The sequence below is a fragment of the Amphibalanus amphitrite genome, unplaced genomic scaffold (assembly GCF_019059575.1).
Source record: "Amphibalanus amphitrite isolate SeventyFive unplaced genomic scaffold, NRLGWU_Aamphi_draft 000083F_arrow, whole genome shotgun sequence".
NCBI classification, from domain to species: domain Eukaryota; kingdom Metazoa; phylum Arthropoda; class Thecostraca; order Balanomorpha; family Balanidae; genus Amphibalanus; species Amphibalanus amphitrite.
Window position 1 is genome coordinate 227,739 of NW_024881579.1, and position 16,128 is coordinate 243,866.

Consider the following 16,128-nt stretch of genomic DNA (forward strand, 5'->3'; position numbering starts at 1 on the left):
CCATTATCATTTGCCTAATAACGTCGTCATCTCCTGCTCTCCGGCATAAGCACGCAGCTAAAAACAATGCACGGAGCTTGAACGGTGTCCACTATACCAAGATTCTCACTATACTTCACAAAAACTGTATTGTGATGACGCGAAAGGCGCGGTTGAACAGGATGCATTTGCATACAAAGTACAAGTTACTGAACACATATTAATATCACAGCAAATTGAGCAGCTGGGTAAGCGACGCCCGTCGTTTCTTTCATAACGACATCTTCTGTTGCCTTACGAATGTCTGCCCTAGTCACAACGATCACCACCCCTGGGCCCAGACACAAATTCCGCGACTGCCACTCAGCTTTGCTCTCTGTCTGAGTCTCGTGTACATCAATCACGTTCCTGCTTCGCAGCAGACAGCTCCCTGATCAACCACCTTCCCGATCGACTCACACGTTACTCGTCCATCCTCACTCGCCATAAGGCATCACTGGTCCTTCGCTGTGTATCGTCGATGCTCGGACAACACAAACCTGATACCCACCTTACAAGTCCGGCTCCTCCTTCACGACCGTAAGCCTCCGCCGCAGCCGGCCTCCCTCCGACTCGGTCGGCAGCTCTTCCGTGTCCGAGTCCCGTTCTCGTTTAACCCGTGGCTGGCGGCGGGAGCGGGCCAGCTCCAGACTGACAGTCGAGTCTGAGTCAGAGTCCGATTCGACCTTCAGCGGACGGCGCGTGGACGACACGCCCAGTTCTCGCTCAGCTGCGGACTGCAGGTAGACGGTGTCCTCCGAGGAGGGACTGTGGGCGGCGCCGCCGGTCTCGTCGTCTGACAGACGCAAATCGGTTTCGGCACCGCTGTCCACGTCTGCTTTTCTCGGCTCGCGTTTGACGGCAGCACTGCCGAGCCGCTCGGCCAGCGAGTCACGCTCGGCCAACAGTCGCCGCAGCTGACGCTGATTGCGCTCCAGCCTGTTCTCCATCATTTGCAGCAGCGGCATCGTCAGCAAGCCCAGCTGCTGGGTGATGTTGCTGACCAGTACTGAGAAAAGAAAAGTGTTTGAGGTCATTGATAATATTGCATTGGGCTGGGTGCACAAAAAAAAAAACTGTAGTTGGTGCGAAAATGTCTTGACGATGCTAGGGGTCAGCAAAAAAAAGTGCATTCGGCTTATCATCTTAAAGTGCCTAATCATGTAAAAGTGTGTCACACAGATACAAAACAGTGTAACTTATTTGCTTATTAAACGTTCCCGTTACGTTCGTGATGTACTTATAGCCTAAAATCATCAGCAACTTAAATCATACCAGCCTGGTTGTGCATCTCTGTAAGCTGATCGCTATTAGAGGCGGGCCGAACTGCATCGTAGCTAGCCACTTCCTCCTCGCGGAGAGCCTCAGGCAGTCCTGAGAGCGCGCGCAGACAATGGGGTGCGATCGTGCGGGACGGCTCTACGCAGACGGGCACATCTTTTCGTTTCAGCGCTCCAGTTCCATCTGCCACTGACTGAAAGCAGGCCGCCTGCACGCCAGCACTCTGAAGACAGACCGCAGGCCACCGATGTTACGGACAAAATGTGAGACAACAGGCGGTATACAAAGCGTTTTACGAACACCATGAGTGGCGATAAAAAAGGAAGATATTTTTGTTCTGTTCAAAACCCAGGAATTTAAGTGAAAGTAAATGATTGTACTCATATCATACGGCTTAATTACAACGAAGCGACAGTAGCAGTAGGCGCTAGGCAATGAGGCATGTATGACATCTCCAATTTCATTTGAACTTGTTGGTTTGTTTGAGTTTTACAGCGCGTCGGCAGAAGGTCTTTATGAGCCCATTCATTTCAACTTCACTAGAGTAAAATTATCACCTGGTCTTTGGGAAATACAGAGAATATGAGGCCTGCGAAGCCATCGTCCATCATCTGGTAGGCGTGCTGTGTATCGATATCTGAAAGAGCAGCCAAACCAAGACGATGAAATAATGCAACAAATCACTCCTGCAAACTTAAAATTTCAGAATTATAATGTATGAGTGGTAGGTTCATTCCAGAGAATTGTGCACAGCTCCGATTATCGTTCTTACCCACAGCAGACGGCCACACGGTGATGTGCGGGTGCGAGTGGTACCAGCCGACCACGCGCACCGTGCGACGCAGCTCAACCGCCAGTCGCTCCGCCTCCGTCGCCCCTGACATCAACTGGTGCGACGAGATCTCAACACGGTCCTTCCGCTTGTCCAGTCGCACCAGTGCTTTGGCAGAGATTACGCAGCACACCCCTCCGTCCTCCACCTGTTGGAGATACGGTGATTGTGCGCACTTATCTCAGAGCTGAATGCACTGCAGGGAGCTGATGCCAGGAGAACAACAGACAGACATCCGACAATCAGCCAGGAGAACAACAGACATCCGATAATCACCCTACATTAAGTGCTAGTGACCGATGAGCCAGCACAAAAAACACCCTACAATTAAAAAATTACACGAGTCTGACTTCTAAATAACTACACATAAGTAATATGAGTCTGTATAGTTCAAGAAAGTAAAAGCCATCTGTGTTGTAGAAGAATTGCATTCCATTACAAGCAATACCTAAATACCTACCTCACTATTTTGGTGTTACTCATTAGGGAAATGAGAATGTTGCAGGTGCTAGAAGACATAGAACTAATGGCTACTATCAAGCTAATAAATTTGACAGTTTTAGAGCTGATTGAATAAGCGGTTCAAGAAAAAAAAAGACAAAAAAGCGTTTAAAAAAAATACTGTGTTTCAAGGTTTAATGCTCTAAATCAATGAGAATACAAGTGCATGTACCAACAAATTCTTCACAAGCATAGCATCACGACTCCACTTAAGGGAGAACCGTGTAAAACGCCCAGGGTAGGTTGAACGCCCCATGCACGCCCCATTATTTATGACAGTTGTTTCCTTCCTTTTATAAACATTAGGTACAGGTGAAACAGATGCTGTGGAAGAAAAATGCTGATGGAGTTTGGTGGGCGCCATTATCATTGGGCTGATTTTATAGGGGAAAACATAATTTTATGAGATTTCTTAAATAATATCTATCATAAAAACGACATTAATTCAGCTGTCACTTAGATCCGAGGTGCTTCAGTAAGCAAGACTAGTTCGTGTCTACCAAAAACAGTACGAAATGACTGTTCCCAAGATTACTAGAACATACTGTTCCATGTGTTCTGTCCGAACAAAGTCCATATTAGAACGATGGCGCGAGACAAAAGGCGCATGAAAAATGAAATGTGTTACACTGATGAAGAATGTGAAGAAATGATAACTGGGGAAAAAGGAATTTGAAATTTGGCTCAAAACTTGGTTCATTGTGGTATTGTTATTGCTTTGGCTCGACGAATGAATGAAATGTTTGCTTGCGTTTCCGTTTTTTCTTGATTGGAAAGATCCGGCACTTTTGTTTAATGTTGCAGACACAACATTATGGTCCTCCGGGCCGGATTCAGAATTAACGTAACGCACTTAAGCATTTGAACTCAGAACTTGCATCAGTATTTAGATTTTGAAACATATGCGCATAACGCTGTAACGAACTAACGTAACCAATGCAGAACTATTATTTTAAGGTTTGAGGACTTTTAACGAGTTTCATATTTCCGTAACGTAAAAATGAGCGGAGATACGAGTACGTCGGAGGCCAGCCTGAAGACGAGGAGTGAGGCTGGAACCAGCACCTCAACAGCCAGTGCCAAGCGCAGGAAGGCTCAGGTGTCCCAGTTGAAGGCGCTGCAGGCCAGACGAGCGGCTGATGAAGCTGAACGAGCGCTGGAGTCACGAAGACGGGCGGCCACCGCTGCCGCCGCCGCTGCTGAGGCTGAGGCCCAACTCGTGATACAGGAGGCCCGGGCAGAGGCTCAGAGGGCTGCTGACGCCGCCGAAATCGATGCTTTAGAATTGCGGCTCATGGAAGACGACGATTCGAAGTCCCAGTCCCCGAACGATTTGGTATCTGAAGATAGAGACAGAGAGGGAAATGGAGCGCCGGCAGACCCTAGGCCGCCCTCCGGTGTCATATCAAGACACGGTCAGATGCAGCAGTTACCCGATGTGAATCAGATACGATCTCAGTCCGCTGCAGGGCCCCAGCGAGCTCACCTGCCTGAACAAAATGCAAATGCTGACGCCCGGGAGCGCACGGAGCGCTGGCTGAGTGAGCTGCCGTGCGGTGACGGCCAGCGCCGGACCTCATCACTGCCCAAGATAACGCTGGACGAGTTTGATGGCTCTCCACTCGAATGGCCACGGTGGAGCGGACTTTTCCGGGCTCTGGTGCATGATAACGGCGCTCTCTCAGACACCGAACGTTTGACCTACCTGCAGTCTTGTCTGACAGGCGAAGCGAGAGAAGCAGTGCGTGGGCTCTTATGTGACGGCAACATGTATGAAGAGGCACTAAAAGAGCTGGATATGCAATTTGGGGACCCTCGCGCGGTTGTAACAGCTACCCTTGATGGTGTCCTCAAGCATCACTCCATAAAGGAAAATGATGTCGAGAGCCTGATGCGGTTCTCTCGCGCCCTCCACGCCGCCGTCAGTGTTCTGTCCGCCAGAGGTTTCGAAGCTGACCTCGCTGCAGTAACAAACCTGGACCAGGTCCTAGAAAAGCTGCCAAGGTCACTGGCTTGGCAGTGGGGCCAGGTGGAGCTGAAGATGGCACCACGTCGTCCCACGCTGGGAGACGTTGACCAGTGGCTGAGACCGCTGGTGCTGGCTGGTCGCCGCGCGCTCAGTGTCTCTAGACAGCGGGAGGTGATGATGCCCAGAACGCAGCGGGTGGCTCCGGCAGAGCCAGCCGGTCGACGGAGAGGCAGCAGCCAGCGCACCACTCTGGCTACAGCGACGGCAACAGAGCCCGCTCCATGTCCGGCCTGCGATGGAGAGGCGCACAATCTGGATTGCTGTCCAGTTTTCAAAGCCATGGCGCCAGTCGACCGCCTGCAGCTCGCGCGTGACAACAGACGCTGTTATCGCTGTCTCGGCGAGTCACACTGGGCCAGCCGGTGTCGAAAGAAGTTGATCTGTGGAGAGAACGGCTGTCGTGGGAAGCATCACCCACTGCTGCATGTGCCCGATCACTCGAGTCGGCGCTCAGAGGAGCAGGATGCTCCAGCACTAGCTGCTGACCAGCCGAGAAGTGTGATGGCGACAGCCTTGGATGCAACGAGCGGGCCACGTAAAGCACTGCTGCAAGTGGTTCCCGTGAGAGTACTCGGCCCAGCTGGGAAGTTCGTCGACACGCACGCGCTGCTCGACTCGGGAGCGGACACATCATTATGCATTGAGAGCGTGCTTCGGGATCTGTCGGTGACTGGGTCGACGGAGAAGCTCACGCTCGGTAACGTTGAGGGTACCGGCATGACCCGGCCTACAATGAAGGTGTCACTGCAGGTGGCTCCGCTGTCGGCAGACGGGCAATGTGAGCCTGTAAAGGTGCCCGAAGTCTTCTCCGTTCCCCAGCTCAATATCCGGCCGCAGAGAGTCGATTGGTCAAAAAGGGCTCAGTGGAAACACCTGGAAGGCATCTCGATTCCAGACACCAACGGACGGAAGATCGAATTACTCTTAGGTGCTAATGTGCTGGAGGCGATTCTCCAGCGGGAGGCCCGAGTAGGTGGGCCAGGCCAGCCGGCAGCCATCCGGACGTATTTTGGGTGGTGTCTGACGGGCAGCGTGGCACAGCTTCTACCGGTCGGCTCCCGAGAAGTGCTGCATGTGGCCCACCGCTGTGAAGGCGAAGAGAAGCTGCAAGCTATAGTGAGAGACTTCTGGTCTACCGAGGCTTTTGGAACAAGGTACAATATGAAGCAGCCTCGCTCTCATGAAGATCGACTGGCGGAAGAGATGATGGAGTCCACCACCGAGTGGAGAGGTGACAGGTATGAAACCGGCCTTCTGTGGAAACCTGATTGCGCCCCCCTGCCCAATGACCGTAGCATGGCCCTGCGCCGCCTTGAATCTACGGAGAAGGCGCTCCGACGAGCACCAGAAAAGGCTGCAGCTTACCGCGACACTATGAGAGAGTATCTGGATAAAGGCTACGCCCGTCTGCTGACCGAAGAGGAACTACAGAAGCATCATCAGAGGTGCTGGTATTTGCCGCACCACGCGGTAACCAGCGCTAGCAAACCTGGTAAATTCCGGGTGGTGTTTGACGCAGCGGCGAAGTTTGCAGGCACATCTCTCAACGAGAATTTGCTAACGGGCCCAGACCTGCTGAAACAAATCCCAGGAGTGCTGCTTCGCTTCCGCCAGCAGCCAGTGGCTCTTATCGCCGATATTGAGCAGATGTTCCTGCAGGTGGCGGTCCGAGAAGAGGATCAGCCGGCACTCCGGTTCCTGTGGCGGGATCTAGAGACAGACAGACCCCCGAGCACCTATCAAATGGACCGGGTCATCTTCGGAGCTCGCTCGTCACCCGCCTCAGCGAGTTTCGTATTGAAGAAGACCGCAGAAGAGAGGGCTGAAGACACTCCCGAGGGTCGTAAAGCAGCAGCCATCGTGGTAGAAGACTTCTACATGGACGACATGGTAACTTCAGTCAACAGCCCCGCCCAGGCGAAAACTATCGTAATCGAGGCGACAAAGCTGATTTCAAGAGGCGGGTTCCGGCTGCGAAAATGGCTCAGCAATGATAAGTCTGTCCTCGTCGAAATTCCTGTGCAGGAGCGGGCTCCCAGTACAGCTGACTTAGAGAAGACACTGCCAACTGAGAAGGTGTTGGGTGTCACCTGGGATGCCGAGCAGGATGAGCTTAGCAGCACGGCGCCCAGTGAGCTGGCTTGTGTGCGGCAGCCGGCAACGAAGCGAGAAATACTGCGCGTCGTGGCGTCTATTTTTGACCCACTCGGATTCACCTCGCCATTTGTGCTTCTAGCCAAACTGCAGCTGCAAGCACTCTGGTCTTGCCAGCAGGGCTGGGATGACCCACTCACCACAGAGGAATCTGATCGATGGGCGGCATGGATGGAGGAGCTGCCCCGGCTGAGTGACACCAAGCTGCCACGATGGTATGGCGTTCAGGAAGAAGCCCCTCTGAGAAGAGATCTCCACGTCTTCTGTGACGGATCTGAAAAGGCTTTTGGAGCCGTGGCGTACCTGCGTCACGAGTACTCAGACGGAACCATTCACTGTGCGTTTGTCATGGGCAAGTGCAGAGTCGCACCGCTCAAGAAACTATCTATCGTACGCCTGGAAACTCAGGCAGCCGTGCTGGCTGTGCGTCTGGCAGCGTCAGTTGTCCAAGAGCTCACTGAAGAGGTGCACCGGGTGGTGTTTTGGAGTGACAGCCAGGTGGTTTTGCGCTACATAGCCAACGACAGCAAGAGATTCCACACATTTGTGGCAAACCGGATTGCTGAAATCCGTGACTTGACCGAGCCCAGCCAGTGGCGACACGTTCCTGGTGAGGTCAACCCAGCTGATGACTGCTCTCGCGGGCTAACGGCCTCTGCGCTCACTAAGGACAGCCGTTGGATCCGTGGGCCCGATTTCCTGTGGAGGCCAGAAACCTGCTGGCCGGCTGGTAGTGAGCAGCATAAGCTACCTGATGAGGATCCTGAAGTTAGAGTGGTGTTAGCTACTCAACACAAAGCCAGAGAGACAACCGCGGTCATTCCTGACCCAGAGCGATTCTCAAGCTGGCTGCGCTACAGGCGTGTAGTCGGCTGGACGCAGCGATTCCTGATCAACTTCGTGGCATCTCACTCGTTCGAAGATCGCCAGAACGACTTGAGAAGTGGTCCACTGTCGGCTGATGAGCTGCAAGACGCGCAGAATCTTGTCATTCGGGAGGTGCAGCGTGGGGCGTTCACTCAAGAGCTTGCAGCGCTGAGAAGCGGAAGGTCCATCAGCACGAGTAGCTGTCTACTTATGCTCTCTCCAGTTCTTGATGAAGACGGCCTGCTTCGAGTCGGTGGGCGGCTGGTGAACGCCCCTCTGCCTGAGTCCGCCCGCCATCCGGTCATCCTGCCGCGGGACAGCCGCGTGACAGCTCTGATCGTGAAGGACGTCCACCAGAAGCTACTGCACGCCGGAGTCGAGCAGACACTGAACGATCTGCGACAGCTGTTCTGGATACCCAGAGGGAGAGCAATGGTGAGGAGAGTCCTGCACAGCTGTCCGGTGTGTCGCCGGCGCCGCGCAAAACCGTGCCAGCCGAAGATGGCAGATCTGCCCCAGGCGCGGTTCGACACGCGGCACGTGTTCAGCAGCGTCGGTCTCGATTTTTTTTGGTCCTATGCTCGTCAAGACGGGAGGACGGCATGAGAAGAGGTACGGACTGTTGGTGACGTGCCTCGCCACCCGGGCAGTGCACCTCGAGCTGTGCCACTCGCTCAGCACCGACAGCTTCCTCATGGCGTTCCGCAGATTCGTCTCAAGGCGAGGCAGACCGAAAGAGGTGTTCTCTGATAACGGGACGAATCTGCGAGCAGGAGAGAGGGAGATGCGTCGGCAGATCCAAGCATGGAACGTCCACGCCATCAGTGACCGCCTCGCACAAGATGGCATTAAGTGGCATTTTAACCCGCCAGGTGCGTGTCACATGGGAGGCGCCTGGGAGCGGCTAATATCCTCCGTTAAGCGTGCTCTGAGAGCAGTGCTGAGCCAGCTGACTGTCACGGATGAAGCGCTACAGACCGTGCTGACAGAAGTTGAGGCGGTGGTCAACGGTCGACCTCTGACCCATGTGTCCACAGAAGTGGATGATTTGGAGGCGATTACGCCGAACCATCTTCTGCTCGGCCGACGGGTAACTTGTCTGCCACCTGGCGTCTTCGACAACGGCGAGTCTGCGAGCAGGAGGATCTGGCGACAAACACAAGCTCTGACAGACCAGTTCTGGACCAGATGGCTGAAGGAATATGTCCCCAGCCTGACCTGTCGCCGCAAGTGGACAAGAGACATGCGGAACTTGGCGCCCGGCGACCTGGTTTTGATCGCAGAAGATAACGTGCCGCGGGGTCAGTGGCCCCTCGGCAGAGTGATCAAGTGATGCCCGGCCCTGACGGCCGGGTGAGGTCAGCTCGTCTGCGCGCTCGTGGTGGTACAGTGCACCGACCGGCCACCAAGATATGCCTTCTCGAGGAGGCGAGATAACTGCTGACGGTGTCCAGGGATACCGGCGTCTCACGCGCGTGCGCGTGGAGGGGGGAGGATGTTCTGTCCGAACAAAGTCCATATTAGAACGATGGCACGAGACAAAAGGCGCATGAAAAATGAAATGTGTTACACTGATGAAGAATGTGAAGAAATGATAACTGGGGAAAAAGGAATTTGAAATTTGGCTCAAAACTTGGTTCATTGTGGTATTGTTATTGCTTTGGCTCGACGAATGAATGAAATGTTTGCTTGCGTTTCCGTTTTTTCTTGATTGGAAAGATCCGGCACTTTTGTTTAATGTTGCAGACACAACACCATGTTTGCTGATTTATCAGATATGTCGCCACACAGAGGAATTGTAAAATTTGTAAAACACCCAGGCACCTGGTTTCTTGAACGCCCATACCATTCTACAGGTTAATTGTAAAGTCTAAAAGTGGCTTAGGTGCGATTTCAATTAAGCCACTTTTTCTTTCACAAGTGGCTTAACCCGCACCCCGTAGGGCTATCAGCGGTAGGGGGAGGGGGGGGGGGCGTTTCGCCTCCCCCTAAGATCTCGGAAATTTACCGGCCGATTTTCAAAATTCAAACGCGTCCGATAGCTTCACCGAGGAACTACCTTGTAACCAAATTTCATTGACCTAGGTCAAACTGGTGACGTCACAGGTCAGGTCAAAGGTCGAATTTTCACCGTTCACAGACATTTCAAGAAATGTGTTGTGAAATCGAGTAAATTGGTAAGTTATTGAAAACCATCGATGGTACATTGTTCGTCAAACAAATAGGTACTTTGCTATCTGAGGTCACTGATACCAGGTCAGGTCACAGAGATCAGGTCACTGTGGGTCACAATATGAAAATGTCGTGTGATGCATGTTTTATGGTCCATTTAACATGACAAATGCGATCATGTGGGTCAGGCAGCCTTTGGGGCCAGCTTAGGTTCCGTTATGGTTAAGTTCAGGTCAAGGTCAGGTCAACTTAGGTCAAATTTCAAGGTTGTTACTTTTGCATAAAATGGGTATCGATTCGATGCAGCTCGTCACGGGGAGTTCAATGGCAGTCTTTGTTTTGCCCGAAGTTGTCTAGAATTGCCAAAAATTGAGTTTGAAAACTTGACGTCATCATTTTAAACATTTTTTCACTATAACTTGCAAAAAAAGATATCGATCTGAAATTTGGTATGTACATAGAAGACGTTAGGTACTAGGTACCTAGGTACTAGCATAATTCATATATATTCGGTTTTTTTCGAAACTCAAACAGCTTATGGATTTTTTTATAATATATCCAAAAAATTACTTTTTTATTTTGGGGGTCAAAATTCAAAATTTCAAAAATACAAGATAGCAGATTTGTAACCCTGTCAATTATACACCTTTTATGTCTTGCCCATTTTTCTTTATCTTCAAAGCTGTAGGCCTGACAGCTCTTCTCGCGAAGCTCTTTTTGGTCGGAAATAGCAGAACATGACGGCATTCTGACGTCATTTGTGGCCAACCTATCATAGCCTGTGGATTTTTTTGGTCACAATGTGTAAAAAAAAAAATAATGCCCGGAGGGGTCCTGAAAGCTTGGTGGCGATATCTGCAGCCGTTTAGGAGATATCGATGGAAAAGGACAGGGGGCCGTTTCGCCCCCCCCCCCCACCGGGCGCGGGTTAACCCGCGCCCCAACCCGCGCCCCGTTGGGCTCTGCCGAGCAACGCGCCCTGTTGGGTGGGGGGGGGGGCAATTTGCCCCCCCCAAGATCTCAAGAACCACGCAACCTAGCGACAAGCGGCAAACGGTGTTGGATAGCCCTGTCAGGGAACTACCTTGTGACCCAATTCTATTGACCTAGGTCAAACCAATGACGTCACAGGTCAGGTCAAAGGTCGAATTTTCATCGTTTACAGGTATTTCAAGAAATGCATTGTAAAATCGAGTAAAATGCATTTCATTAAAAATCATCGATGGGGAAATGTTCTTCAAACACATATTTTGCTATTTGAGGTCACTGATACCAGGTCAGGTCACAGAGGTCAGGTCACTGGGGGGTCACAATATGAAAGTGTCGTGTAATACATGTTTTATGGTCCATTTTACATGACAAATGCGATTATGTGGGTCAGGCAGCCTTTGGGGCCAGCTTAGGTCACGTTTTCGGTTTTGGTCAAGGTCAGGTCATGGTCAGGTCAAATTAGGTCAAATTTTAAAGTTGATATTTTTGCATAAAATGGGTATTGATTCGATGCAGCTCGTCACGGGGAGCTCAATGGTGGTCTTTGTTTTGCCCTACGTGGTCTAGAATCGCTAAAAATTGAGTTAAAAAATTTGATGTCATCATTTTTGACCAGTTTTTTTTTCCGCTATAACTTGGCCAAAAAAACGAGATATCGATCTGAAATTTGGTATGCATATAGAAGAGCGCAGGGACTATCACATATATTCCGTTTTTTTTTTTTCAAAATTCGGATTTTTTTGATTCTTTTTAGTTTTTCAAAAAAAATCAATTTTTTGAATTTTTTTTTTGGATCAGAAACCCAATATTTTTAAAATCCGTGATAGCAGTTTTGTAGCGCCGCTTTTGTCTGCTAGACCATAAACAGCACTTTGAAATTGCTTGGTAACTGTAGATTTGGTGAGCGTTTCAAGATTGCATGTTTTTTGCTCATTTTTGCTCGAACATAACCTCAGTTTGACCTCAATAACTACTGACCTTAGGTGACCTAAGACTTGAAATTTGGCGTGAAGGTGTCAAATTGATGCCCGGGAAGGTACTGAAAATTTGGCGGCGCTGCGTGCCGCCGTTTTCTTGCTATTCTGGGGGGGGGGGCGAATTGCCCCCCCCCCCAACGGGACGAGGGTTAATGGGGCGTTTTGGACGGTTCTCCCCTAGCATAGCAAGCCTATGAAAAATGCACTTACAGATCCGAGAAGGACGCCCATTACTTCTGTGCTCTCAGTTGAAAGGACATGTGTCAAACACACTAAATATGCATCAGCTGATATTTTCAACTTGTTGAGACTCATCTTCAACTTCAGTTCCAGCTAACTGAAAACTGACACCAGAGATAAAAGCAAGCCGGTTTGCAAGAAAGGGGCAAAGACTCCATTCCGAGTTCGGAAAATATTTTTCCCATGTTCAAATCACAATGCAACAAACATGATAATATAACAGAACAATGCCAGAAACACAAACCATATTCATTCAAGTTCATATTGATTCACTTATCATTTATGAATGAGAACATTGATAAGGATTATCAGTCATACACTCATACCATACCTACATTCTACAATTAAACAAAGCCATAGTATTTCCAGGTCATGCAACTCAAACTGAACTATGCAGTCGGAAGACCAGGCAAGTAGGACATAATTATTGAAAACACTCAACAGAAGAGGGCTGCATAGCATATCAATATGAGTAAAATGACAGTAGAAAGACATGCTACGTTTCGCCAGTGTTGCTAATCTACCAGTGGTGTCTACTTTTTGAGGCATCTATGTATAGGTATAGGTATAGGTATATAGATAATGGACTTGGGGTAGCAGTATGCTATTTGTTGTCCATGTCATTGTTGGCAAGGAAACAATGACATTCTTGTGACACAATGACACAATTACACAATGTAATTGTGTAAATAACATGGACTGATATTAAAGGAAATAGTTCACTTTCACGAAATTATTTTTTTTTGCAACGGATTTATGATTTTTTATGTTCAAAATAATCAGCAAAGAAAATAAAACCTTTTTATAACAAAATATTATTTTCTATATTTTGATATAGGAAGAACTTTTCAGTTTCTGTAAGGCACACGCGATCCAGTATGAAAAGAGCATGGGTCCCGAAAATTCTTCAGAAACAGAGAAATTATCGCAGCCACCGGCATTTGGGCGATCTGCTCGATCTGATAATGTTCCCCTGAATGTCCTAATTGATCAGTACGAGAATTTCTCTAGAGTTCTCGTAGATAATTTCTCTAGTTTCTGAAGAATTTTCGGGACCCATGCTCTTTTCATACTGGATGGAAATATATGCAAGGCACACATCCTCAACGCAAGACACCTTTTTCGGGACGAGAAATAGAATATCTTTGCCTAGGGTGATCGTTGGGCTGTAAAAGCTCCTGATTTATGCTCGTCTCAGCCCAAGCTACGGAACTGCTATTCCAGTTCAAAACCCATGTTAAAAAGTGAACTATTTCCTTTAAGAGGGTCCTAATGAACGTACATAATGATAGGTACCTAACTGTTTTCTAGTGATATACGTGGAGCCTGTCAACAGCAAATAAAAACGGTAAATGCCACGTTTAAGTCCTAAGTAGATTTCATTGATAAATTTTTCATATTTTAACATTATTTGACATCCTGAATCCAAAAATGATACTCATATGTCAATCAAACCTGACCTAACCTTACCTACTTACCTATAACCTACCAACCTACAACCTAACAACCTAAAACCTACAAACCTACCTACCTACAACCTAAAACCTACAAACAACCTACCTACAAACAAACAACAACCTACAAACAACCTACAAACCTGCTACAAACAACCTAACTTAACATATAACCTAAAATTTTTGCTGTTTCATATTTGTATCAACAGTGTCACAATTGTAGTTAGGGCCTAAACTTGAGTGCTTGACATAACATGGCCCTAGCTCTGTTCGCCCGCTGCTGTCAAAACAGCTTCCCCAACAGCCCACTAGGTGGCTACTGTGTTGAAGAGATAGGACTGTGCTGTTGACCAATGAGAGGCCGAGAAACGCACGCAGGCTGCTGACGTAGGCTGCCGTGCGCTTACTATGGGCAACCACAAAAGTGAGATATTTCTTCTTTTAATGGGGCTACAAAGTGATCTAAAACGCAGACAAAAAAGTTACTGGCACTACAAAACCACTGCCACCATCCACACGCTGGCTGATGGACGAGATTGTTGCCTAGCAACGGAGACCACGTGAATTTGTCCTATAGGAGCTCGAGTCGCGCCAGCAGTGTGTGACGTAGGCTGCTGTTATAACCGCAGAGTTCGTGCGGTCGCTGTGGGCCAACCGCAGCGAAGGCGCGGCCGTTGGGCGCGCCCCGCGCCGCTGTCACACGTGCGCCAAACAAGCTGAGCAATGTCCCTTTTGATTGTCGCTTAGCAGCGGAGACCACGGTCACGACGTACTTTTGGCGTACTTTTGTCTGCAGCCCCATCCGTTAGCTGCGTAGGTTTCATGAAAGTAATCTTGGGTTTCATGGCTCGACGCTAGTGACCTCTATATTGAACTTCATCAACGCGCTAGCGACATCTCGCAGGAGCCAAAAGGACTTGGCATTATGCAGTGAATCATTCAAACTTTGCAAATCATTGGCAACTTTGCCGAGAACATAGGCGGCGGAATGGGGAGGGCACCGGGGCACCGTGCCCCCTTTGATTTTGACATTTTTACATTAGCCCTATGGGCGTTGCATGGAAAGAATTTAGGATGGGACCAAAAGTCGGCAGTGCCCCCTTAACTGAAGGTGTTACGCCGCTACTGACCAAGTTGGTACCTAAAGTTGGATAAGTAGTAGACGTTTTCCGTTAGGGAAAATACCAATGAGAAAGCATCTTATTCAATTTTTTTTGCACTACCTCAAAATCGATTTTACCACCACTACGTTTCTCTCAAGTCACTAATACGCGCTATTGCGTGCAAGGTTCTGACACTAACTGTAGTTCTCTATATACCGTGCTGTGTTGCTGTTACGTGACGCCCACCGATCAATCCCCCTCCCCAACACAAGGGCACCTTTCGGCCTGGGTTTTGTTTCTCCGGGTTATGGCCTCGCCTGATACCGTCCACTTTCCGCCCTCCCACATTCTCCGGCCGAATTTTGCGTCGTAAGTCGTGCGCGTTACGTTGCAAGGCCTTCGGCACTCGGCAGCGGCCGGCGGCGGCATCGTTACCATGGCTGCCGGTAAACAGAACGACACATCGTCGATTGCGAGTTGCGACGATCGAGACCTGCTTCACGCAAGTAGAGAAGGTGTTCCGCCGCTACTGGCCGAGAACGCCGATGTTCCTTTCGCACCGGGCGTCGGTTCATCACAGGTGTTGGTAGGGCTCGAATGGCACAGTCAAATAGCACAGCCATTCTCCCTTAATAAGCACTACCCCCTAGCCCTCGCCACCGAGAAGAGGGGGTTAGGGTGTCGCCCTCGACGTTTTTTTTTTTAAGGTAATTGCTCGGAAGGCGCTGGTATAGAGATGAAAGCTGGCGCACTTGAACATTAAAGACGGAGCTTCACACCGACCACATTATTAGGTCAGGTCAGATTACTGACTTGGGGCGTCGTAAGTGAACCTCTGCACGGCCCTAAAATGTCGCAATTTAGTCCGAAATGGCGAGGGGCGGGGAGGACAGAGTCCATCTACCCTCCCCCTAAACGGCATCTGATGAAGAAAACCGATAGGTTCGGCGAGAATTAAAAATGCCCTAATTATTGCCGAGTCTAGGCAGTACCATACCCACGATCACGACACCCATCTGTTCATATGCCCATCGGTGAATAGCGCGTGTCAGCCTGTGTCCGGCTGTTATTGCCTGCGGTTACAGGTGCGTCATCACTCATCAACGTAACAAAGAAGCACGACGCTTGTGATATCTATCATGAAGCACCATGAAATGTGACATCCGTAAAATGTACAGTCAGTAGAATAGTTAGTCATTGCCCATGTAGAACACATTTATGGTGAGTGCCAGTGGTGACATTTATTTCCAGATAACAAATTTAACGAGAAGGATAACGCTATGGCCACTGGCCAGTAGCCTTATCCACATGGCCACATGCGAACAAAACAACGTCACACAACGAATCAATGCCAAAAATTAAAGGCATTTGGCCACACTGCAGCGCTCGTCTGCGACGAGCGCCAGGCCTCCTGCTGGCAGGCCAGCGAGACGGGTTCCGAACCTCAGGGACCACAGCCCGGGTCGTCGAAACCATCAGGCAGGGCGAGGATGGAAGATGAGCGAGCATA

General features: G+C 49.7%; 2 protein-coding genes across 4 annotated transcripts; one reads left to right on the forward strand and one right to left on the reverse strand.

Moving 5' to 3' along the window:
* Positions 1-109: 109 nt before the first annotated feature.
* LOC122379710 (lys-63-specific deubiquitinase BRCC36-like) lies at positions 110-13,724 on the reverse strand. Of its 3 annotated transcripts, none has more exons than XM_043362111.1 (6): positions 13,703-13,724; positions 12,032-12,165; positions 2,072-2,279; positions 1,857-1,936; positions 1,294-1,522; positions 110-1,027 (listed from the first exon to the last, which is right to left on the reverse strand). In XM_043362111.1, the coding sequence occupies exons 2-6, from the start codon at positions 12,134-12,136 to the stop codon at positions 531-533; spliced, it is 1,119 nt and encodes a 372-aa protein (XP_043218046.1). In that variant the 5' UTR covers positions 12,137-12,165; positions 13,703-13,724; the 3' UTR covers positions 110-530. The 3 variants fall into 3 exon arrangements, with proteins under 3 accessions (XP_043218046.1, XP_043218047.1, XP_043218048.1); XM_043362112.1 differs by lacking the exon at positions 13,703-13,724 and adding an exon at positions 13,659-13,686; XM_043362113.1 differs by lacking the exons at positions 12,032-12,165; positions 13,703-13,724 and adding an exon at positions 2,592-2,899.
* Positions 3,049-9,423, forward strand: LOC122379709. The gene is made up of 2 exons (XM_043362110.1): positions 3,049-7,132; positions 8,846-9,423. Exons 1-2 carry the CDS (start codon positions 3,633-3,635, stop codon positions 8,970-8,972), a joined length of 3,627 nt encoding a protein of 1,208 aa, XP_043218045.1. The 5' UTR covers positions 3,049-3,632; the 3' UTR covers positions 8,973-9,423.
* Positions 13,725-16,128: the final 2,404 nt, after the last annotated feature.